This window comes from Malania oleifera, chromosome 9 (assembly GCF_029873635.1).
Source record: "Malania oleifera isolate guangnan ecotype guangnan chromosome 9, ASM2987363v1, whole genome shotgun sequence".
Lineage (NCBI taxonomy): Eukaryota > Viridiplantae > Streptophyta > Magnoliopsida > Santalales > Ximeniaceae > Malania > Malania oleifera.
Window position 1 is genome coordinate 47953534 of NC_080425.1, and position 26986 is coordinate 47980519.

At 36.6% G+C, this 26986-nt stretch overlaps 1 protein-coding gene across 1 annotated transcript in view; it reads left to right on the forward strand.

Moving 5' to 3' along the window:
* Positions 1 to 26986, forward strand: part of LOC131164585 (histone-lysine N-methyltransferase ATXR2) — a 48285-nt gene that overhangs the window by 9121 nt on the left and 12178 nt on the right. The window contains exons 3-7 of the mRNA XM_058121881.1: positions 16453 to 16538; positions 17111 to 17484; positions 18183 to 18295; positions 18462 to 18493; positions 25696 to 25847. Of these exons, the coding sequence (XP_057977864.1) occupies positions 16453 to 16538; positions 17111 to 17484; positions 18183 to 18295; positions 18462 to 18493; positions 25696 to 25847 (757 nt within the window). The remainder of the gene's footprint in view (positions 1 to 16452; positions 16539 to 17110; positions 17485 to 18182; positions 18296 to 18461; positions 18494 to 25695; positions 25848 to 26986) is intronic.

Consider the following 26986-nt stretch of genomic DNA (forward strand, 5'->3'; position numbering starts at 1 on the left):
ATATCTAGTCGAGTGACTATAAGATAATTCAACTTTCCAACAAGTCTTCGGTACTGTTTTGATTAGGCAACAAATCACATATATCTGGCGGTAACTTACTATTGGTATCCACGAGTGTATCAACAAGTTTGGATCCCAACAGTCCAGTCTCATCTAAAAGATCAAGAACATGTTTTTTTCCTCTGTGACAAGACGATTTCAGTGTGAGATCTCGATACTCCTATAGCCAAGAAGTATTTCAATGGTCTCAAAACCTTTGTCGGAAACTTAGTTTGCAGGAAGTGCTTTAGGCTCTAAATACCTTGATCATCATCACCAGTAATCACAATATCATCCATGTACGCAATAATCAGAATCCTTTCAGATGGAGTATGGTGACAAAATATTGAATGATCTACTGCACAACGTTGAAGGCCAAACTCAAGTACTTCAACACTAAAGTGATCAAACAATGCTCTTAGAGACTGTTTTAAACCATATAGTGACTTCTTGAGCCGACACACTAAGCCTGACTCCCCTTGAGGTTTAAGAGTTCTAGAAATCAACTCATTTGATCAACTTTTCCCCGTTGCATTAATACACACCCGAGCCCTTTCTTATATGCATCACTGTAGATCACAATTCCACCATCTTCTGATGGAATGGTCAATACTAGAGCAGTAACTAGACGCTGCTTCAGTTCTTGAAAACTCTACTCACACTCATCATTTCACTCGAACTTCATGTTCTTCCTCGTGAGTCATGTTAGTGGACCTGATAGTTTAGAAAAATCCGCTACAAACCGGAGGTAATATCTTGCCAGACCCAAGAAACTTCTGACCTTATGCACGTTCTTCGGTCTCACCCAATCAACTACCACTTCTATTTTGCTCCGGTCCACCGAAACACCTTTCCTGGACACTACATGTCCTAGAAATGCCACTTGCTCTAATCAGAATTTGCATTTTTTGAACTTCGCAAACAACTTCTTTTCTCTAAGTTCCTAGAGTACTAACCTCAAATGAATTGCATATTCATCAGGATTCCTCGAATAAACCAGGATGTCATCGATGAATACCACCACAAATTGATTTAGGTACTTGTGGAATACCTTGTTGTTATAGTCCTGTGCTGCATTGCTTTTTTGATTTTGCCGATGTTACCTTCTTTGAGTCTACACCTTACTACACCCAGTCCCTGAGTACTTTTGAGATAAATGAGTCACTTCCTCAGTCTAATCTTCTACATTCTACTTTGTTGTCCTTGCCCAACCAACCATCTGAGTCTCCATGTAGTTTGAGTCCTTCACATCATCTTGATCATCCTAATTTGCAAGTGTATTCATGACGATGACTCCAAGAAAGAGAGTCCCATTTAGCTTCTACTAGCTCGCCTTTGGTTTCCTCGTTTGATGATCATATTTCCTATCATGTTTACCATCCCATTGCTGTTTAGAAAGGTAAATGCACATGTACTTGACATCCCATTCCAACTATGTTTGTTATGACTTCTTATCACCCTCCTATTATTTTTTTTGTTACTAATTTATCATCTACTACCTTTCCTAAATCTGTTTCGGAAGCCTTAGCCCACTCTGGGCGGAGGAATCCTATGGTTGAAGAGATGAATACTTTATAGGACAATGACATTGGGACTTGATATCTTTTCCTCCTGACAAGTCTGATGTTGGTTGTCACTAGGTATACACTGTAAAAGTTGACCATGATGGTTCTGTGGCTCGTCTAAAGGCTTGTTGCTAACGGGTATACTTAGATGTATGGTTTGGATTATTCTAACACCTTTTCTTTGGTTGCCAAACTTAAATCAGTTCATCTCTTTGGCTACTACTTGTCATTGGCCTTTGCATTAGTTAGATGTGAAGAATGTCTTCTTGCATGGTGACCTTGAGGAGGAGGTCTATATGGAGCAACCACTTGGGTTTGTTGCTCAAGGGAAGTCAAGCCTAGTGTGTTGGCTCAAGAAGGCACTCTATGATTTAAAACATTCTCCTAGAGCATGATTTGGTCGTTTCAATGCTGTAGTACTTGAGTTTGGTCTTCGACGGTGTGCAGTGGATCATCCTGTGTATCTAGATCTCGTATGGGAACTGTTTTGTCACAGAGCAAGTTAGTGCCGAATATGGGAAATTTGCTACCTAATCCTATACAATAGTAGAGACTTGTTGGAAAGTTGAATTATCTCACAGTCACTCAGCCTGATATATCTTTTTCAAAAAGTGTTGTGAGCCAATTTCTAGATTTTCCGAGGATATTTCATTGGGATGCAGTAATTCGCATCTTGAGATATCTCAAAGGTGCACCTAGGAGAGGTCTTTTATATCATGATGAGGGTCACACTTGTATGCATGGATATATAGATGCAGATTGGGCTGCATTGCCTTTCGACTGGAGATGAACAACCGGGTACTGTATCTTGGTTGGTGGTAAGTTGGTTTCTTGGACGAGTAAGAAACAAACTCTGGTGACTAGGTCAAGTGCTAAATCAGAATATAGAGCTATGGTTTACACTACTTGTGAACTTGTCTAGTTGAAGAACATGTTGGAAGAATTGGGTTTTTCACATTCTTGGCCTATAAAATTGATGTTTGATAATCAAGATGCTCTTCATATTGCATTCAACCCAGTCTATTATGAGCGGATGAAGCACATTAAAATTGATTGCCACTTTGTTTGGGAAAAACTTTTGCTGAAGCTCATTACTACTGCTTATGTGAAGTCTGATGTGCAACTTGTTGATTTGTTTACCAAAGCTTTGGGGGATGCTTGTGTTAAATTTATTATTAGCAAGCTAGGAGCATGTGACATTTATGCTCCAGCTTGAGGGGGAGTGTTAGAGGTTACTTATGTCTTTTAGTATTATTATTGTGTTAGTATGTTATTATTAGCAAGCTAGGAGCATGTGACATTTACTCGCCTTGATTCCTAGTGACAATCCCCTCAACTTTCCTCATCAACTTAGTAGGCATCTCCAACACAAAAATGAACAATATTGTTTTGCTAGAAGAGATGAAACTAGTGGAGGAGCCATTTACCAACACACAAAATCTCACTGTGGAGATGCACCTCCTGATCCAACTTCAGTTAAATTCGAAGCCCATTTTTTTGAAAAAATAAGCCCCCAACGACCCTAGTTGTGAACTGTTTCAATGTCTTGCTTACAAATCACACCTGGGTTTCCTTCTTGATCAGTTGATCCTTGCATCACCCTCACTGGCAAGAAGAACTGCATCCAAAGTCTCCCCTCTACGAATGCATTTTTGAGTAACATATACAACCCTTATAACCCCACTTTTTTATTTTATTTATTTTTATTTTTTTATTTTTATATATTTTTATAACTATGTTAATTTACACCTTGGCCAACAATTTGTAAACACTTCCCACTGGAATTATTGATCTGTAATGTTTAAAATTTAAGGCCCTTTCTTCTTTGTAAATAGTGCAATAAAATAAGCATTGAGGCTGGTCATAGATCTCTTGAATGATAGAACTCCTTCAGCATGGCTATCTCTTCTCCTTTGACAATAAGTTAATTTTGTTGGAAAAAAGCTATGGAGTGCCCATCAAGACCTTGAGCCTTATCCCACATATTATTTGTCTATTTTCAAGATTCCACTGGGGATTGCAAATGAGATCAATGTTTTGAAAACTGGACCAGACTGATTGGTTCAGTCAATTGAATTGGGAACTGTGCTCTCATTATCTAGTTTGTAGATGTATATCTAAGGATATAATACCTAGATAAGATTGTCTAAAATTGGCAAGCTGGGTTTGTCATGCATTGGGGATTTCGGAAACAAATCTCATCTTCGGCGATGGATGCTCAAGAAAAGAGAGAGAAACATGGAGATGACCAAACTAAAAGCTTTCTTCTTGCAGCTTGTAGGTCCTTCTTGCTTGTATCTTGCACTTTGCAAGTTGTGCAGATGTGCATAGTTGTTAGGATCTTATGGTTCTCAACTCAATTCATACAATTCGTATCAACTCCACACCAAATCGATTCAAATCTTACTAGTGAATCTAAAAACTATTATATTGTTGCCGAATCTATCGATTCACCTTGTGGATCTAACGAACCAATCATAATCTATCAATTTGCATGATTTGAGACCTATTATATCTTGACAAACCTGACTTGTTTAAAACCTCAAAACAACATTTCTTTCTTTTTTCTTGCTTTTGTTTTTACACAATTACCTTCCATTCCTTGTCTATGTTAGTTTTGTGCTTAAAAAAGAGAAGAAATAGAACTTCACATCTTATGTTGCCTTCATAGAACCATTCTTTACCCTAGGAGTATAAACAAGAAGGGAAAGAACACTCACTGGCTGAGGTGGTACTCATGTTTCATTGTGTTAAGATTCAAGAATTGGTTTTTGTGGTAGTTTATTTAGACTATTCAGTTATTATCATATTTTTCTATTTAGTTTGTGAAAGAATATGCATGAAATGTTATTATTTTTATTTGTTGATAAACACCAAAAGTTCAATTTTTTATTATTTTTTCTTGATTCCTTCCCTTAAACAGCATAAGTAAATTTTTGATTAATATTTATTGACTCTTTCTCTTAGTTATCGTTTGCTTAGGGAAAGCATACACATGAAATATGTTTTTTTTTTTATTTTTTTATTTTTATTGTCAAAATTTTAATGTACTTTACCATTTTGCATGTTTGTATATCAATATATGCATGCCATTTAGAATTGATTTTGGAAATTTTACCAAATCTTGCAATTCAATTCAATTCTCAATTCCCAAAATTGGAATTTCGATTCATGATTCGAATCTCAATTTGACTATGCCATTGTGCCAGAAAATTTTTTTCTTTGTTCATTCTTCCTTGCAGCTTGTAAGCTCTTCACAAGAGAAATTGGGCTCGTGTGCACAACCATCTTGGATCCTGGATCTTCCATCCATCATTCTAATTCCTAAATTGTCCACTTTATTTTGTTTGTTCCCATAGAAGGAGAAGGATTTGGAGTCTGGACCAAGGATCTGGAGTCTGGACTGGGGAATAAAAGGGGAAGAGATGGGAGCAAAAAACCCAGTAAAAAATTTAGGAATTGATGTACTAAAATGCCATTGGGCAAAAGGCCAAAAAAGTGAAAAAAAAAAGGTGGTCCAGTGTGTCTGAAGAAGGATTTGAACCCCAGCCTTTAAGCTGGCAAAACATTAAAACAAAAAAACAGGACCACTGCACCACAAACCTGGTTATGAAAAGTTTGCTTCACAAAATATTTATACAACTAAAATACTATAATTTTTTAAAAAAGTTAACTGGTCTGACCAGTGGTCCAACCAGAAAAACCGGAAACTGGAAAGCCTTCCGGTTCACTCTGATTTTAAAAAAATTGAATGAGATAGAGAAATAATGAGAGATTTTTTGTGGTTGGGAGTCGGGGGTCTTCGGGATCATTTAGTAAGGTGGGAAGAGGTTTGCAGGTCTAAATTGGAGGGAGGGCTACGTCTTGGAAAATTGGTGTCTAAAAACATCACTCTCTTAAATGGTTATGGTGTTTTCTCCAAGAAGATTCCCTTTGGCATAGAGTGATTCTAAGTATGGGTTGGGTGAAAATGGATGGGTGACCCATGTTAGTTTGGGATGTTCTTCTGAGAGTCCATAGAGATCTATCTCTCAAATTTATCCCTTATTCACTCCGCACATTAAATTTGTGGGGGGAGGGGTTCTTGGAATCATTTTTGGAAGGACCTGTGGTTGGGGAATGATGTTCTGTCCCCATCTTTTCCTCATATCTTTTTGGTTGAGCTCAGGGTAGAATGGTATGAATTCCTTCTTTGTGGTTGATCCATTAGCTCTTTGGTTTCTTGGTACTTTCATTTCAGAAGATCTCTAAATGATAGAGAGCTCATGGAACTTTACTCGTTGTTGTTATTGAATAGTTATCATCTATCTTTGGATGGGGATGCTTGGTCTTGGTCTTGGTCTTTGGATCATTTAGGGGGTGTATTCTTGTAAATCGTTTTCTGAGTTTTTGATCCGCTCCAACTTTTGTTTTTCTCTATATATTTATTTATTTGGAAGGCTAAAGTTCCCCCGAAGAATAAAGGCTTTCTTTTGGTTGGTTGTGCTTAATAAAATCAATAAAAACTTGTTGCAAATCAAGAGATGTTTGAAGGATTTATCTCTGGATGTGGTGTGCTCTGTTCTTTGAATTCTGAAACGGCATCTCATCTTTCTTACACTGTGATTTTGCTTGGAGAATCTGTAACAAGTTATTTGGCGAGTTGGGAGAAAATTGGGTTTGCTCAGTGTTGGTGGAGGAACTTTTGACTATTTCTTTTGAGGGTTTTAGGAGGAAGGATAGGGCTGTACTTTGGAAGTGCTGTGTTTTTGCAGTATTGTGGGGATTATGGTTGGGAGTGTAATGTGCAGATTTTTTTTTTGGAGAAATTGAACTGGCGGCTGGTTTGGGAAAAGATTCAATACTTCGCCTCTTTATGCTGCGTTGGTTTTGGGTGCTACAAGGGAGTTAGCTTTACGGAAGTTCAGTGGGAATGGAGGAATCTTTTGATTTTATTTTTCCTCTTTCTTCATTTTTTTGTTTTTTTTGTTTTTTTAAGTTTCTTTCTTCTGGCTTGTTCAATAATTTTGACAGGAGATGTCTTCGTTTCATCATTGTAAATTTTTCTCCTAGTAAAGAAATCTCCTCTTTTGTTATTAAAAAAGAACCAACCTTGAGCGTTATCCTTGTTAATCTCTTTATGGTTGCCATGACTGCCTCCTCAACAAAAGGAGTTTCCAGACTGCCTGCTTCGTTATAAGTTATAACTCAGTCTCTCCAGTTCCAAACCCTCTAGTCATGGTCTGAAACACACATCTTTTAAAAGATTCACATAAAAGGCGTTAATTTCTTCCCTAATGCCACCTGTTCTGTTAACAGCTCCCTGCTAATCTTCACAGTTTTTATTATGTTAAACATCCTGTGACTGTTGGTCATTACATGAAAATGATTTGTGTTTGTCTCCTTCCTTGAGGCAAAGAGGTCTAGACTTTTGCTGCTGATAGATCTCCTCTATAGTATCCAAGCCAGCTTACCCTTAGCTCCTAGGCTTTTAACATACTCTTCTTCAATAAGCATAGTAGTCAAAGGCACAAGGTGCTCCAAGGCGCAAAGTGTACATGGAACCAGGCATGAGGTGCTAGACAAAGGTGTGTGCCTCGCAAAGGTGAGGGGCACATTTATTAACATTGTATCTACACTGTCCTCTATAATAGATTCTTGATCTATGAATACATTAGCACTAGTATTTGAATTTAAAAATATCAAAATATTCAATACCAAAACGTAAATGCATAGAAATTATTGACTGCCAAGCATGGTTCAACACAAGCATGGAACAGAAATTCCAGAAAACATAGAGAGTTGAAGCAAAATACATGCAGCACAAAAACAGAGAAATGCAGAACAAAATAAATGCCAAGCATTGCAGGCACAGTGTTCATGCCAATCCGCCATAAATTTCGGGAGATCTCCCAAAAAATAAAGAAAAAAATGAAAAAGGAAAAAGGGCAAAAAAAACAGCCTCAGAGGTAGAGCTGGTCTGACCAAGAGCAGCAGACCAGGTCACCACTTGCCAGGCCAGAAGAGAAGAAAAGAAGACGACTCATAGAGAAGAAAAAATGAGAAGAAGAAAGAAGCATGCTTAGCAGCTGAGCCTTTGCGCTCAGATCATGGTCTTAAATTTCCATCAAAATTTTCACTTTTTGCCAGGCTCAAAATCAAAATGGTAATCAATTTCCATTTTACAAAATTCCCATTGAAATTTGCACGAATCACTCGAAATTCATTGAAATCTTTAAATATTAGTGGTATTTTAATTATAGAATTTCCTTGAAATTCAAATTGTTCTGAATGAGATAAATGAGATTCAGAACGCAAGTTGAAATTACAATGAAGGATATGATTAGCTTTCAGAATTTTGGAATTATATGAAAAATTAAACTTAGATATTATTTAACAAGCCTACAACATTTTATTTGACCATTTATAATTATGTCTTGTGTCTTCTATCTGTACTTGTATAATATTCTTTAATTAATTTATAAATTTTATTTATATTAATTGAATGTGTCATACTATTATGTTATATGATATAAAACTGAAAGAAAAAAGAAGAAGAAAGGCTAGATAAGTTTTGTATATCATGGAGGAAATAATGATGTGGTAAAGAAGACAGGGATTCCCTACAATGACACTGTCGATCAATTGAAACCGTTATTATATTACAATTATTGCACCTTATACACCACATACCTTTCCTTGATGTATTATATTTATAATAGTTTAGTTCTAAATCTTGTTATATTACGTCTATAAATAGTTTTTAAAGTTTCATAGAAGGACTCCATGATTTATTCTTAATTCTCATCATTTTTAAAACTAGAATAAAAATTTCTGTACTTTTAAAGGCTTGAAATTTAAGACCTTGCCTCTGATCTGGTTGAGAAGAAGAAGAAGAAGAAGAAGAAGAAGAAAGAAGCAATGCCTAAATTTTGAAGTTTAGTGACTTTGATCTGCTCAAGATTTGAAGAAGAAGAAGGAAATGATGAAAAAGAAGATGAGGACAACCTCCCTGGTCTGTCTTGGGAGAAGAAAGAAGAAGCTGGTCTCCCTTTGAAGAAGAAAGAAGCTGAGAGTTGTTTCAGCCTTCACACAGCTGCCTAGGGAATTGGGCTACTGCCCATTTTTATCTTCAACTGGAACACTGAAAGTCCAATGTATTTTTCGACTGGAACTTGCTTCATCAAGTTCCACAAACCCTCCACAAAATTCTCCAATATTACTGAACACTTGTTCATCCCAGAGGTGGATTGGAAAACCCAGGAGTCATCCAAATCTCATCTGGCCTGGAATCTCCATTGAAATCTCAACTCTCCATCTAAATTGATGGAAGGATGGAGATTTCTGATGCTCTTTGCAGCTAGGGGTGTACAAAAATTTCTGAAAAACTGAAAATTAGACCAAAACCAAATTGTTTAACATTTTGGTTCAGTTTTTCAGTTTCGATTTTAATTTAAAAAAAAAAAAAACGGTTTCGGGTTCTGAACCAAAAAAATTGATTAATTAATATCTATTTGTTTTAATTTTTTATATATTCTTGCATCTATTTATTATTCTGTTGAAAACTTGAAATATTGATAATTAAGATTTAATTTTTTATATTTAATGGAGAGTTGGAGTCGTAACTGGAATAAATGGGAGATATTGGGCTTTTAGAGAGAAAGGCGGGCTCCCCAAACTTCCTCTTTTTCGATGTGGGTCAAGGGCAAGGTTGTTAGAATCGGGATTCTAAGTGGGATTGTTGGAGGGCTCTGCAGGATCGAATCGTATCGAGAATTGTAAGATTCTACTTTCAATGTAAAGTAAATATTAAAAAAATTATATATGTGAAACTTTATAACAAGTCTTGAGACTAAAAACTTGTTTGTAACTTAGTAAGTATAAGAAGTTAAAAATATAATAAAAAGTTCAAACAATAAAAAGAAGAGGAAGGAGAAAAACAATGCTCACTATTGAGTCTGTTCAAGAAGCGAAAAATCTGTTTCAAAGCATACCTCTGCAGCTCTGTTGGGCCTGCTGGCTTGGCTCTTTTCTTGGCTGCTGTTGATCAAACAAGAACTCTGAGTTGAAGAGGATTGACGTGTTCTTGTCAAACACCAAAGAAGGAAGAGGACTGAGGACTGAGGGCAGAGTTTTTGTTGAATCTCAGGAACTGTAGTTGTTGAACACCAAAGAACTGTTGATCAAACAGCAAGACTGCTAGCTGCTGCTGATCAAACACCAGTCACTAGATGGAGGGCTCTCTGGTTGTTGAACAAGAGAGAAATTCAGGTGCTGGGTTGCTGAATTTCAATGAGTAGAGGACTGAGGTGTCAAACTCCAGGGAAGTCAGGTACACATTCTTCTGAATTTGTTCATTGATGGGAGGCTGGGAGCCATTTTGCGCCAGTTTTAGAAGACTTTGGACCCAACATAAATCTTTTGAGGCCTTTGGGTGAATAAAAACATGTATTGGGCCACATTGTTGAAGCCCAAAAAGGGAAAAAAATCCCAATCCAGGTAACAGAGTTGGATTTGTACGATTCTACTTACGATTCTATCAATTCTTTTATGATTCTACTTGATTCCGATTTTTATTGCAACTTGGATTTTTGGGTGAATCTAGACCATAGAATCGTACGATCTTACGATCCAGATTGCGATTTTAATAACCATGGACAAGGGAGCTGTCTTGTGGAACAATTCGTCCCACATCGACCAAGAGGAAGAAGGGAAGATCCTTCCCCTTCTTGTGAAACCCACTTCACGCATGTTACACAGACTGTAACCAACACTAGCTTGTGGTGAAATATTGCATGCTTGCTAGTAGCTGGCTGTTCTTAAGCCTGCATGAGCCCAGGAACCCATTAAGAACATCTTGAGCTGTCTTTAACTTGGACCTGTTGGGCATAGAATTTGATAATTGTTAAAACTAAAGAAAAACTGGGAAAAAATGAACCAAATTAATAATATAGTTGATGGTTTCTGCTAAATCTACGGTTTATGGTTTGGCTTCGGTCTTCAAATATGATAATCGATAAATTCGATCAGTCAGTGGTTTTGGGAAAAACCAAGCCAAAGCAAATCGATTACACCCCAAATTGCAGCAACCCTTAAACAAAGCAACCTAGAGCTCTATTTGAACATATCTTTTCATCCATTGTGCTTCCTTTTTTAGTAAACTGGATTAACTTTTTCTCTTGTTTTATGACCCTATTTAATCATGGAGATCTTGAAGGTCTTGTTCCCCAAAGGGAGAAATTTCCTGTGGAGTGGCCAAAGTTCATGACTGCAAGACAGTGCAGATTCATTCCAATCACAACAATCTTAGGTCCTTCTCAGCTTCCTTGATAGGAATCTACCATGCATTTGAAAGTGGAGAAAATAATGGCTGAAAAATATAATAATTGGTATTTTCCATAACTTTGTGGTTTTTTCTATTAATTCTAGTTGTTGCAGCTGAAATTTGGTTGGAAAATACAGATTGACCTTTATCTTGACCATCTGCAAGAATCAAGTAAAGGATGATTGGAGGACCCGGGGTGTACTCCGGAGGATCACTCTTATACCTAAGTTAGGGAGTCTGGAAGGATCTTATGTTCACAACCAGTAAGAATATGGATGAGAATGGGATGTCCTTAACGCTTTTACGGGATCACTTTTATAGGCACTAGGGGTGTGCCCTCATTGATTTCTATTTTGTTATTAGGATGGGGAAATTTGCATTTTGACTAGGAACATTTACTAGGTTACTAGGATGGTGAAAGTTACATTTCCATTAGGAACATTTACTGGGGAATGTTAATGTCGGTTTCTCTTCTTTTTTGGTTTCATGCATAACATTGTTGAGGTTGACATGGAGCTTACTTTTATGCTGTATTAGTTGCCCCCTACTCTCAAGTCTTAGAGCTATCTTTTGATTCAAGAATATATCGGATTTGCCTTAAGTCCTTTCATTATCAAGAAATTCGGCTTGAGATGCTTTCTTGGCTTTACTTAGAAGAATTGAAGTGAAATGGGTTCTGAATTTTTTTGGACCAATTATCACGAGAGCTGCCTACTATTGATCCAAGCCGATCCCATCAAATGACTTAATTTGAGCCGATCTGAAATAGTTCGAGCCCTTTCTCACCTAGATGGCTTCATTCAAGCTGTTTTTAACCATTTGAGTCGCATTCAACAGGACGACTTCACTCGAGCCATTTTTTTCAATATACACGGCTTCATCCGAGTCGACTTGCAATTATCTGAGCTGAACACATGTCCAATAGGTTTTTTCCAAACTGCTTCTCAAAAATTCGAGCTGCTTTTCTTTACAACAACTTCATCTGAGTCGTTTCATCATAGCCGCAAACAGTGTAAACAACTTCAGCAGAGCCGTTTTTTGCTTGATTTGAGTCCATATGCAATTATCCGTTGGCTACTTGCCCAACATGCTTTTCTCCAAGCCGTTTCTCAAAAATCGAGTCGCTTTCCTTTACAATGACTCCACCTAAGCTGTTTCACTTGAGGTGCAGATTGTGTAAACGACTTTAGCCAAGCTGTTTTTTGCTTAACCCAAGCTGACAAGTGGGCATCTTTGAGGACCTTTTTGGTGGTGCTCATCAGATGGGTATTTTAGGGCCTCATGAGCGATGCTTATTAGATGGACCATATCTTGGCGGGAAGAGTTCACTTCTTGATGCCTCATGAGTAGTGCTTATCAGATGGACATTTAGGGCCTTATGAACGATACTCATCAGATGGGCCATATTTTGGCAAGAAGAACTCACTTCTTGATGCTTCATGAGCAGTGCTCATCAGATGGACACTTTAGGGCTTCAGGAGTTGTGCTCATTATATGGGCCATATCTTGGTCTACTTGCTTCTTGATGCCTCATGAACAATGCTCATCAGATGGGCACTTTAGGGCCTCATGAGTGGTGCTCATTAGGTGGGATATATCTTGGCGAATAGAGTTTGCTTCTTGATGCCTCATGAGCAGTGCTCATTAGATGTGCGTTTTAGGGCCTCATGAGCGGTGTTCATTAGATGGACCATATCTCAGCGAGCAGAGCCCACTTTCTGGGTAGATTTTTTCAGCATGATTGACATCTCACGAAGCGTCGTGGTTCATGCCACCTTTATTTCTCCTGTAAATAGTCCCTTTCCTGTTCTCTTATTCTCCACACTTAGGAGGGAACTCTTTACTAGAGGTATGCTTCCTTACTCCTCCATCGACGATTTCATTAGCATCTTTAGTATGTTTTCTCTTCAAATCTAATTTGCTTCTTTTTGTGGTGATAACCTCCTCTAGGTTGGTATATATGCGGGTTAGTGCCATTGGCTCTCCCATATCAGTGGGCGTTCTACCCTATGGAATTGAGGAAGCCACAAGGTTGTACAGTTGTTTTCAAGGCAGCCATTATTACTACGTGGTCTAGGTTTCTACTCTCCAAAGTTGCATTGATTAAATATCGCATGAACTCTTTCAACTCTTCCTCTCCTTGAACAAGGCTCATTGGATGTGCTGAGGTTTTTACCAATCTTTCGATTGCTAATGAAATGCCTCGATGAATTGTTGTTCCATTTCAAAAAAGGACCTATTGGAATTAGTGTATTCCCAAGAGGGGGGGTGAATTGGGTATTTAAAAATTTCTCCTAGGTTTGGTCCAAATTCCACAAACAGTATTACACAAACTTAGGGTCTTTCTATATAATCATAAACCCAATCATTCACAATAATAATACACAAACATTCAAGTGCTGAAATGTAAAATGCAGAAATTAAAAGCAGGCACCAAAAATGTTATCGGGGTTCGGCCAATACTGCTTAGGTCCCCGCCTCAGCTCGCAAGCCCGATGATTAACGGGTGGAGTGGCACCGGTTACAACTAGATCAAATTACCAAGGCTGATCTTAATGTTTACAAACTCTCCTTATGGGGCGGAGAAGACCCTATCGATCCTTACGGGCTAGATCAATACCCCCTCAGGCCACGCCTGGAATACAACAGTTAAGCAATACAAATTTCGTGTACAATACAAGTGCTTCTATGCTAAGCAAATTTGTACCGATGCGCACAAGCAATAATTAATGCACTTCCAAATGATAAGAACTATAAGGTTAGTGCAGATATGTGCAATAACACTCAATGTAGTGTCACTAAGCAATCAAGTGCAAGAGTGTAGTGTATTATCAATCTATCTTTGAAAAAATGTATACCAATATATATCAATCACAAATAGGGTTTCAAAGATTTCAAATAATATGATCAAATATCTCAAAATGATTTTCAAAAATATTTAGCACAAGAGATATTTGTAGCACAAGCTTGTCAAAAAGATTTTTGCTTCACAATCACAAGACAAACTTAAGAGTCTTGCAATAAAAATGCAAATACTCACAAGCTAGTAAAAAGTTTCCCCTCACAAGAATTTATTGATTAAATCAAGGGGGAAGACTTTCGAACTTAACTCTCAATAAAAATCAACAAATAATCAAAGCAATAAGAGTATAAGCTTGTGTAAACACTATGGGATATCTCACAATACTATTACCAAATTGGTTTTAGCAAAGAAATGAAAAAGGGTAGAGTATATGGGTTTATATGTGGAAGTGAAGTTCTAAAAATTTTCGAGGAAAATTTTTAATCAAAAACCCTAATCTCTTGTTAACCTTTGCAAATGAACCCATATATATAGATACACTAAAAAAAATAACCGTTGGGGACATAAGAGGAATTTTGGAAAATGTTTATTGAGGTTTAACTAAAAATAACCCTTGTTTTACCTCGGTAAAAATTAGACAACCCGTGAGGTTCGGTCGACCGTACTGAGGGTTTGGTTGACCACTCTTGGAGGTTCGGTCGACCGTTGCCTTTTTCAACTGCGAAAATGGTCGACCGTAATGAGGGCGATTTTGAGTGATCCGAGGTTTAGTCGATTAGACCATTTTTCAACTAGAAGTTCGGTTGACCAGGGCGTTGGGAATCAGCCACGTGCCAATTTGGTCGACCAGACAATTCACGTTCATTTTAAGAATGGTCGACTGAATAGTCGACTTGTTGACCTTGGGAGGTTCGGTCGACCCAATGGTCTATGAAGGTTTTGGTTCGGTCGACTGAACACACTAAATGTGTGCAATTAAGTCCTGATTGAAATTTAAGTCACCCCTATTCATAGATTTGTAATTTCTAAGTTATAGGGGCCTTGTCATGTGATGTTTAGAGACCTAAAGTCAATCTATGGTCTTTGAGCTAACTCAAAAAAAATCCGACGTCGGTCGACCGAAGGGTGATCCCTAAGGTCCTGTGGTTCCCTATGGTCTGTCTACGGTCATGTTGAGCTTATATTCCTACCATGCATGCCATGCATTAATTATTACAGACCAATATAAATTATTACAGACCCAAATATAATAAATGCATTTACAAATGAAGCATAAATATGTCTTCTACTTTTACTCTTCATTTTCTCATTGAATATGTCAGGAGTATGATCCTTAAGTTCCCAAGGCTTTTCCATAAATCCACTCTCATGTGTGTGCTGTATTGTAAACCTACTCACAAACTAGATACACACATAAGATCCTTGTGTTTCGTCAGCATCAAAACTAGAGATCGGACTCAAAAAGTCAACAGGACCTAATCAAACCAAGTTTCAATGTTTGGCGTTTCCTATAAGGATTGATGCAAATGCTTGAAACATTACAACATCATGTGCACCTTGCAGTTGCATCATTATTCAGAAGGTGTCAAGATGATGTAAGGGATCTGATGATCCATCATACTCTTCCATGGCAGGCATTTTAAATTTGCTAGGCAAAGGGATGTCCATTACTTGCTTGGTAAAAGGGGGATCTAAAAGTTTAATTGATGATTCTCTTGTCAAAGGCTGGTTGTGAGCCTCTTTTACCAATTTCTCCAACTATTCAAGTTTCTTGAATTTTTCTTCAAATTCTTGAGATTGTTGTTCGTTGATGCCTACACTTTTAGCATCTTCTATTTTTTTTTTTCACTAGGTCTAGAGTTTTCAAGGCTGTTTCATCTGGTGCCATTGATTTCTCTTTAGGTGTCGTTTCTATTTGATTTGCTTCTTGATTAGGCTCTGTTGGATCCTTTTTTTGTTGTAGGATCATTCCAAGCATATCTTCCACCCTCCTTTGGAAAGCAGCTAGCAATTGGTGCGGTGGATGGTTTAGTGGCAAGGAGTAGACCGACTAGGGTGAATAATTCCTAGCGGTTGGTCCTGACTCAGAGTTGTGTGATGTGGCCATGATCAAGGTGAAAAAGGGAAATCCTTCTAGGGAGTCCCATAGACGATGCCAACTGTTGTAGCCAAAATTTGGTTGAAAAAAATAGATTGACCTCGATCTTGACCACTTGCGAGAATCAAGAAAAGGAGGCTTGGAGGATCCAAGGTGTATTTTGGGGATCACTTTAATGCCTAAGTTAGAGAGTCTGGAAGGATCGTATGTTTGCAACAGTAAGAATATGGATGAGAATGGGATGTTCTTGCCTCTCTTATGGGATCCCTTTTATAGGCATTAGGGGTGTGCCATCATTGATTTCCATTTTAATGGGTAGTTATTAAGATGATGAAAGTTGCATTTCGACTAGGAACATTTACTAGGTTACTAGGATGGTGAAAGTTACATTTCAACTAGAAACATGTACCAATGAATATTAATGTCAATTTCTCTTCTTTTTTGGTCTTTTGCACAACGCTTCTGAGGTTAAAGTGAAGCTTATATTTATGTTACATCACTGGTGATGGTACTTTTTAGCAATGTACTTTGTAGATATGCATTTTTGTGCGTGTGATATGGCTAAAGAATAGCCTGCCTCAGTTTTAGTTATATGGATTTTATGACTTCTTTCTTTTTTTAAACTATACATGGTGAATTGTAGGTGTCTATGCTGACTTGGACTTTGGAGAGGGAGATCTTCTTTTGAAAGACCAAATGCTTGTGGGTGCTCAACATTCTTCAAACAAGGTCTGCAAAATATGAGGCATTATTATCCTACATTTTCGTTAAAAATTAAAGCTAGCACTGTTATTTTTTTGTTTTGTTTTGTTAGTTATCCTTTTTAATCCCCATGGTGTCAAATAAGAGATTATAGGTGTTCCACTCATGGATGGAAAAGACTTATGTGAGCATCATGTGACTTGTCAATGTGTGCTTAGTGGATAAATTGTGTCCATGAAATCTTGTTGAGTATACCAATTTTTTCTAATTCTACATTTGACTACTGGGTTCCTATTCTGTTTTCTAGTTAGGAATAGGAAACTAAGTTTTACTCAGGTGTTTATGACCATAATCTGTGTAGCGAATTGCAGTTTTAGAAGGTCACTTGATGCTTAAATGATTCTTTTTTTGGCTATAAATTAATGTAGTCAGGTTATGATTGGAAACAAATCATTGACTTAATATTTGTTTGAAAATTGAAAGGTTAAGGATTATAGTGAGACTGACACAAACTATAGGTGTTCAAGTGTAATGTGCCTTTATTTTCTTTAACTTGTTCCTTTAAGTTTTCATGCTAATTTCCCCTTGTGCTGTTGCAGATTGAATGTCTAGTGTGTAGCTTTTGCTTCCGTTTTATTGGCTCTATAGAGCTTCAAATTGGGAGGAAACTCTATTTCCAAGAATTAGGTACTTCAGTGGATAGTGAAAGTGAATGTGATAGAAAGATCATCTCGCACATTTCAGATGATTGTTTCCAAACTGAATTACCCACCAGTGAAGACAATTTTTGCATGAAGGATCATGAAAACTGGGGAGAATGTGCTTCCAGCACTTCCAGAGATAAGACTCCTCTCCCCAAAGAGATTGTTAAGTCATTAATGAATGGTGAAATAGTATTACCACACTCCAAACAGTTTTCCTTACCTTCTGTTGTATCATGTCCTGGTGGATGCAGAGAAGCTTACTACTGCAGGTGAGGCTGCCTAATAACTTTAAATTGTAAATTTTTTCTTGTGTGTTTTTGTTGACTATTTTCCTTTTTCTATGAAAAAAAATAATTTTTTTTCTTTTGCTTAATCAAATAAAAAACTACCACACTTTCTAGGGTTTCTAGTAATTTTCTTGTCACTATAATTCTGTACATGCAACCAACAATTTTATATATTCTACTATAAAATTAATCGTGATATGTCTTTTGTCAATACCTATGAAATGGTACTTATTTCCAATTGAAACTGTGAGTAGTTTATTTGTCTCTAACAGACTGATATATTAGAGCTTAATATTTCCTTGCCTCTAAGCTGGTGTGCTTGAGTTTGTATCTGTTTTGTTCTTGTCTTTTGAATGCTTTTAGAAATATTTATAACAAGGCCACAGCTAGTTTTTGTCCAATGAGCATATAGGACCTCTGTGGCTTGCTTGAAATAATACAGCCAACAAACCTATCAAAATGAACAATGCAGCAGACTGCCTAAATGGTACTAACCCTGTATCTAGCTAAAAATCTAAAGTCTAAACTTACTTGCATAAAGCTAATAAACTCTTAAACCTTCTAAATATATGCAAGTGTTTTCATGGTCTATTTCACAATTCTACCCTTTACAATTTTTTGACAGCTCAGTGATTCCTTCAATGGAACGACTTCTAATAATCTTGGTGGAACTTTTGTAGCAAATCATGTGCAGAGCTTGATTGGAATATGTTTCATTCTTTACTTTGTATGGGGGAGAAATCAGAATCACTGTGCAGGGAGGCACTGATAAAATTCATACAACATGCCAACGGTAAGGAACATTGTGGTGTTTAAATGGCAAGACTCGTATCTTTAGATACACTCACACGACCAAAATACACATGTATGTATGTGTTTATATATATATTATCTACGGTCTTGTTTGATTTTCTGTACTTGCTTGCTTCAGATTACTTTTTCTCTTTTATTTTCTGCAGAAACAAATGATATTTTCCTTGTGGCTGCAAAGGTACGCTTTGTTGCTGATGTTATTAGTTTTTCCTTATAATTTTTTCTTTCTATTTGTTGAAGGATTGTGTAAATTGAAAGATCTAGTCACAATGATAGGCTTCTCCCTCTGCTTATATTATATGCCAAGTACATAACAATGACCATGATATCTTTACTAACTTTTGCATTCACACTTACCAACACAATAATAACTTACCAACAACAATGCTTAAAATAACTAAAATAACCTCAACACTCCCCTTTTAAGCTGGAGCTTAGTATCTTATGCTTCTAGCTTGTTACAAATGCATTTAACATGAGCATCCTCTTAGAATTTAGTGAATAAAATAGCAAGTTGGAATTCATACTTCACATGGGTGGTTGTAATGAGCTTCTATGCAAGTTTCTCCCCAACAAATTAACAATCAACTTCAATATGTTTTGTTCCCTCATGAAGATTGGGTTGGAGGCAATATGAAAAGCAACTTGATTGCCACACATAAATTCCATAGTTCGAGGATGCAAAAAACCAAGTTTCTTCTAACATGTTATTTAGCCAAACAAGTTTACTTGTGTGGGCCATGCTTGATAGACGGACTCATCATTTGACTGGGCCATCGTAGTTTATTTCTTCATCTTCCAGGTTACCAAGTTACCACCAGAAAAAATAAATACTTGGTTGTGGGAAGGTGACCTAGCCCTATCTGCACTCATATATTGCTGAACTTAAGTGTGACCTTGATCTTGATATAAGAGACCTCTCCTTGGTGCACTTTCAGGTATCTTAAGATGAGAATGACCATTTAGTGTTTACTTAAATCAAGATATTAGCTCTCAAGACTTCTTGTGAAAAATAGTGATTGCAAGATAGTTCAACTATGCAACAAGTCTCTTGCATCGTTCTAGGTCATTCAACAAATCACCCACATTTGGCACGAACTTGTTATTAGAATCCATATGCGTATCTACAAGTTTGGATCCCAACAGCCAAGTTTCATCTAAAAGGTCTTGAACATATTTTCTCTATCACAAAACGGCGTTTGTACGAGATTTTGATATTTCTACAGCCAAGAAGTATTTCCAATGACCCTAAATTTTAGTCTGAAGTTTAGTTTGTAGAAAATGTTTGAAGCTTTGGATACCTTGATCATCATCACTAGGAAGCACAATATCATCCACATATGCAATGAGCAAAATCTAGGATTAGAAAAAAATCCAGGCGGTTGCTCCATATAGTCTTTCTTGGAAGGCATATTCTCACATCAAACTGATGCAAAGGCCAATGATAGGTGGTGGCTAAGGGGGAGAGTGATATTTAAATGCAAAGTGTCATTTTTCTCTTAAGTTATCTTATTTCTTTATTGAAACTAAAGATTATTGCAAAAGCTTTTTGGAATATTAAAAATTAAACTTCGATATTACATACAAGCCTAGAACATTTTATTTAACCATTTATGTCTAATTATCTTATTTATATAATGAATAATATCTAGCTATTTGTGAATTTCATTTATAATATTGAATATGTTTAATATGAATATTGTAATATAGGTATTGCACCTCATACACAACATGACTGTCACCGATGTATTTAATTTATAATATATTAGTTCTAAAACTTGCTATATTATGTCTATTAACCATGTTCTAAGGTTTTAGAATTCCAAGCATTGCTACTAATTTTCATCATTTTTTAAAATTGAAATCAAAATTTCCATACTTTGAAGCATTGAAATTTTAGTCAAAATTGAAATTTAAGACTCTGGTCATATGTACACCTGCATTAAGATGATGAGGTGATGAGAAGGAATCAAACTAGATGAAGATGCAGGTGAATGATAAGGTAGGGATAATAAGCTAGAATTTGGAAGGTTGGGTAAAGGGACTTGTCAAGGTCAAAAAAGCTGAAGGAATCACAATAGTAAGGTGTGGACTCAAAGAAGGTAATGTTGATAGAAACAAAAAAGCGATGTAAGGTATTACTATAACAATGGTATCTCTTTTTGAGTACATGAGTAGCTCAAAAAATACATTTTATAGCTTGAGAATTCAACTTATCCACCCTTGGGGTTAACTGATGGACACATGACATATACCTAAATATGCATTGAGGTAAAAAGAATAAATGAGCATTTGGAAAGAAAATAGAGTAGGGAAAATTCAAACAAAAACAAAGAATTGCATTCATCTATTGATAAGGGAGTAAGCAATGTGTACGAGGTCACTCCAAAAGTGCTTTAGGGACATTAATCTAATAGAATAGGTTATGAGATATGTTTATTTTTCCTCTCTACAACTCCATTTTTTTTTTTTTTTGGGAGTGTGTGGGCATAAGATGACAAATAAATCATACTACACTTTAAGTCATATAGGTAGTCTATTGGGTACTAAAGTATTTCTTAGCGTTATTATTGTGAAGTATCAAAACAAGCAAATCAATTTGAATCTTTGTTTCAGAACAAAAAAGCACAAAAGATATGAAATAACTCAAATCAATCATTTATTAGATAAAGCCATTTTATCCTTGGAATAGTCAACAAAGCTTACAAAATATTGGAATCCCAACTTTGACACAACCCGACTAAGACATTGAACATTAGAATGGACCAACATGAATGGACTTATTGCCCGTTTATTGATGCTAGAAGTAAATGGAACACAGTGATGCTTTCCCAATTGACAAACCACACTCATGTTTAGACATAGAAACTCAATACTGGAACTAGTTGTTTTAACTTCTTTAATAAAGGATGATCATGGTGACAAATGGATTTGGAGTGGTGTAAGAGCTACATTGTAGGCAGAAGGAGATAGTGACTCTAAGCAATAAAGTCCTCCAGCCTTATATCTTTTTCCATCTATCTTTTTCTTGTGTTCGAACTCTGAATGACAACATAATGAGGGTAGAGTGTTATTGACAATTCATGGATATTGTAAGCTAACTAATATAAGATTACGGGAAACTTAGGAGTTAGGAATGCACAAAACACAAGAAAGAGAGAAAGTGGAGGTGGGATTTACTGTACATATTCCCTTAATGGTAATAGAAGGGGAGCTTAGGTGCAATGGTAAGGTTGTCGTTGTGTGACCTGGAGGTCATGGGTTTTCTCTTGCAAAAATGCAAGGTAAGGCTATGTACTATAGACCCATTGTGGTCCGTCCCTTCCCTGGATCTCGCATACACAAGAGCTTTGTGCACCGGGCTGCCTTTTTTATTCCCTTGGTAATAGTGGAACAATTGGCAAGGGCAACATGAGTTAAGCTTTCAAAAATACTTGAGAGTGGAAAAAAATTGGTTATGCATCTTATATGGTCAGTAGCAACTGAATTTATAACCCAAGGACTAGTAGGAGAAATCCTGGACAATAGGCAAGCTATAGGGTTACCTATCTGAGCAAGCAATGCTATCCCTACATACTGGACCCAAAATAGTAGAATTTGTGGTGGTTGCATTGGGTGATGCATGGCAGTTTAATGTGAAGATCCCAACATTGCTCAATCATATGACCCAAAATGAGTGCACTTGTGTATGGGGCTCTACCACCTCCATCCTTCCACCATGACCATTCAAGCCGCTCCAAGAACTTCTGCGACCACTTGGTGGAAAACCATAATCACCTAATGCAACAAAAGAAATTTTCTTAGAAAGCATAAAGGACACAAGAATAAGCATTAGGAAAGAATGGCAACACAACCAAGGACGTGGGACTTGGGTTCCGAATTGGCTAGGACTCGAAGGACTGTCATTTGTTCCCTCTGATTTTGCATCTCCAAGATATCAGTTGTTATGACATATGAGTTACATGATGTTAAGTTGCTTGTGGATGCGCTTCATATTTGCAAAGTACTTTACTTATTAGAATTGAAATTACTCCAGAGATTAATGGTACATGTGTATTGTTATTGGAATTAGGGGTGTGCAAACGGTCGATTTGGCCAAATTCGGTTAATTAACCGAATTAACCAAAAATTTTGGTTAACAATAATCTCTAACTGAACCGACCGAATTAGGTGTTGTAACCGAACCGTACTCGATCGAGCCAACTTTTCAGGTAATTCAGTTAACCGAATTTGACTGAAATAATTTAAAATTAATTATAAAAACAAAATATGATTGCAAATTTTAAAATTAATAATAAAAGTAGTGTTTACCCTTTCTTTTAATTGTAAGAGCCGAATTAGGATAATGACATAATAAATATTCGGTAAGGATTTATATCATAGTGATTTGACAAATTTTACGTTGATTGTTAGCTATCTACTGCAACCCTCCTCCTTTACCCGGGCTTGGGATCGACTATGTGTGAAAAAATTAGGACATTAAGTGCACCACAGGCGGAGTTACTAGAATGACATTGATTTAATAAATAAATTAAGAAAATCGAACAGTTATATAATATATAATATATCAGTTATATTTAATATTACAACAACAACAACAATAACAGCAACAAAACCAAGCCTTAAGTCCCTAGGTGGGGTTTTCCTCACTAGTGCACTATGTGGCCTATGTTGCAAGTGTCCATACCATCTGAGTTGTCTCTCCCTTATCTTATCTTCTATAGGAGCTACACCTAACTTATTGTGAATATGTTCCTTCCTTAATTTATCTTTCAAAGTTATATTTAATATTACTAATTTATATTTAATTTTTAATTAATTAGTAATTTGGGTAATTCGGTTAACCGACTTAAAATTCCCTATACCCGAACTAAAAACCAAAAACCCGAAATTATCCAAATTTGTAACTGTACCGGACCAAACCGAACCTCTATATCAACCGAACTGAACTGACTGAACTCGGTTGATTAATTCGGTTAAACCCGAATTATGCTCACCCCTAATTGGAATATAAGAGCTTGATATAATCCCAAATCTCCTTGCGTACATATAGTTGTATGCACATCTATGCAATATGGGGTTTCATTGAGTTCCACAATAGGGAGACAATCAACACATCTCTCTAAATCCATACATTTTTCCTTTGGTCGTCATTGGGCTTAGATTGAAACAAGTGCTCAATTTACGCATGTTAAATAGATCTTGACAGCCATAGGCCACTGCACATAGTTATTTACATCCAAATTCTTGGTTGTTATCTGCGACAGTGATGAAGGGAACATACTTTTGGGATTCATGGACTCCCTCCTAGCTCCCACAAACAAGACCAACAAGGAACACAGTTAGTGGAACAACCGAACAAGCACAAACAAGGTGAACAGTTGGAACAAGCATGAATGAGTCACAAATAAACTAGCTTATCATTGCCACAGCCTCGAGGAAGTGAGGAACTCAGTTGCCGCTGCCATGCAACTCTAATGATACCAAACAATCATGAACAAAGTGTGCAAGTGACCAAGCAAAAAAAGGTTGGATGAACATGACCGAAAACTGAATATTATGGAGTATAGAGGGGTTCAAGACATGCTGGAAGAAATTGGTGCAAAAACAATGCTCAACGAAGCCTGGCGCACTGGCATCTGACATTTGGAAAAGTTGGCCTTCAACGGCATTTGTGGGTGCTTGGCTAGTTCTCCAGCGATGAAATTTGAGAGGGTTTCAGATTGGCAGTGTTAGTGACTACTTGTGTGGTTGGTTTTGCAAAATCTAAAGGGATTCTTGCGTTTCTGAAGTGGTGGTGATGTCCAGAGTTCTGACAATTTCTGTGTTTTCTGGGGACTCTTTGAGTTGTTTCTAGTCTTTGATGATGTGGATGACCCTCCTACAGTGGCAGATTTGCATAGGATTATGATGTTTAGGGTTTAGTGTGGCGTTGGCTATGGCACTTAGGGTTTAGGTCAGATCATGCTCTGATACTATGTCGGAGTATTGTGTAAACTGAAAGTTCTAGTCACAGTGATCGGTCTCTCCCTCTATTTATATTATATGCCGAGTACATAACAAGGACCATAATACCCTTACTAACGCACTCACGTTTATTAGCACACCAATAATGCTAACTGAGGTAACCAGTAACAATGTTTATAATTTTTTGCCTGAAGTCCCCTCATTTAACAATTAGTAGTGTTTATCAATGATATAATCGGGAACTCTGATATCAACAAACATTCTTAATGCTATCTAGAGTCAATACATTCTCAATGCCACAGAAAAAGATAGCATTTCAAGACCTAAATATATGTAATGTAACTAATATTTTACTTGCACTTGTATTTGTATAGGTACTCACCATACTCATTTCATATGGTCATGGTCTTAAATTTCCATGAAGTTGTCAAAAGTTCCTCTTTCCATCACTGTTGAAATCGTAAGGCAGGCCCGTTTTCCTCTTACAAAATTTCCACTGATCATCTGAAATTTATCAAAATATTGAAATTTTGGTGAAATTTGTCAAATATATGGGTATGGAAATCTCATTGAAATTGAAATGCCAGTTTCAAACCCTCCAATATTATACTCAATGTAGTGCCATTTTCATAAAACTTTGATGGAAATATTGAGAGTTTTCTGTTTGGTACTTCTTGTACAAATTTTAACAACTTTGAAGAATTTCATTAAATAAGTCTCTTGATTTAGATTGAATTTTAATTGTTTCAAGTTTCAGAAAAGATTTTGTAAGTTACATTTGCATAGAAACTAATGTCTAGTTGGTTTATGAATTTTATTTAAAGGAATTGGTTATTGCACATTATACACCATATGCTTGTCTTTTATGCATTTTATTTGCACATTTCAGTTCTGAATCATTCATTGCTGTCCATTCAGCATTCACAGTTTCCAAAGTTCCATAAAAAAATTCCCATGTTTTATTTATTATTTAAATAATTTTTAAAAGTCAAATTTGATATTGAAATCAAAATTTTCATTAAAATTTCCTTATTTTTGAGGCTTCAAAATTTTAATCAAAATCTAATAAAACCTTGCATCCAGTGAAATGCTCCTCTCTGCAAATGCATTGTCTCAGAAAAAAAAATCACAAACAAATTAATGCTAGTGCAAAAAAAAATGCTTTTCTTGATATGGGAGATTCTAATGTGATTTCCAGCCTATTCTACATCTCAATTGATCCAGTTTTTGATGATATTATTTTGACAAGGTAATATTTGATGAGATCTGACATGCCCTGTAGCAGTTGAAATAATGCAGAACTAAATGATCATAGATACCAAAAATTAGATTTTTTCCCCCTGCAGTACCTACAATTTTTGGGACATGGTGTCAATCTGGGATGACTAAATTCTACTTGGCTTCTATTTTCAGGCAATTTCCTTTACTATTTTAAAATACAGGAAGCTAAAAGCTACTAGTCTCAAAGAACAAGAGAACTATGCCATGCCCAATGATTTGGACAATTCCAATATGTCTTTGCTTTTGGAGGCATGGAAGCCTGTATCAATGGGATACAAAAGAAGGTAATTATTTAATTTCAGTGCTCTAGCAGCGTATTCTGTAGTTCATCTGAATACAATATTTGTCTAGCAGTAAAGCTGTTGGGTGTGACCTGGAGGTCACAGGTTCAAGACATGGAAACAGCCTCTTGCAAAAGTGCAAGGTAAGGCTGCGTACTATAGATCCATCGTGGTATGCCCCTTCCCTGGATCCTGCATATGCAGGAGCTTTGGGCTCTGGGCTGGTCCCCCCCCCCCCCCCCCTTTTTTTTTTTTAATCTTTACGAGGCAAGATGTATTTATGCATACCTTGGTATTGTGCTTGAAAGTTTTGGTGAATAAGGTTTAAAGATCACAATATATCTCTACTTCAAAAATATTACATTGTAGCCATGAGAATTTGGAATTTTTTTGGGAAATTTAATATATCAGATGATGGTTGAACTACTAAAGCTAATTTTGTGCATAAATTTAATATATCCATTTCTTTCATTAAAAGATTTGGTGGAATTGTTCCTGCTAGGGTTTAAGTCTATGAAGAACTTGAAACATCTCAAGGAGGCAGTGAAGAAATGGAATGCCAGGGTTTTTTGGTGATGTGATAATTCAGAAGGTTAATGTTCTGAGTAGATATAGAGGCTATTGATTGTTTGGAGAATTTGGGCACATTTTCTTGGGATATTGCCTAGAGGAGAGTGTCTCTTAAGAATGATTTCGAGGACTTGTTGTTGAAGGAAGGTATGTGTTGAGTCAAGGTTAGATTCAATTATTCAAATGAATTAAATTATGGGTATTGTAATACTAGGATTTTCATAGGCAGGTACAAGCAGGTGGAGGAAGAGTGATTAAAGAGTTGGAGATTAGTGGAGGGGATGTTGTTAGGATTTGAGTTCAATTATAGGGTGATACTGGCTTTTTTAGGAATTTGTTTGGAGGAGGTTAAGATTAGACCTATGATGAAGAGGTAGTACGGGGGCCCCTATTTCGGGTAATAAGGTGTTGGTGGTTGGAGAGGCTTTTTGACAAGGAGGTTAGGAATGCAATTTTTAGTGTAGTGAAGGAGCCCGGGGAATGTGATGTTTTAATTTGGTTTCTTGAGCAGCGTTGGGATGTGGCTAGAGATAATGTGGGGAGATAAGAGTTTGGATGCTGCCCTCTTGGCT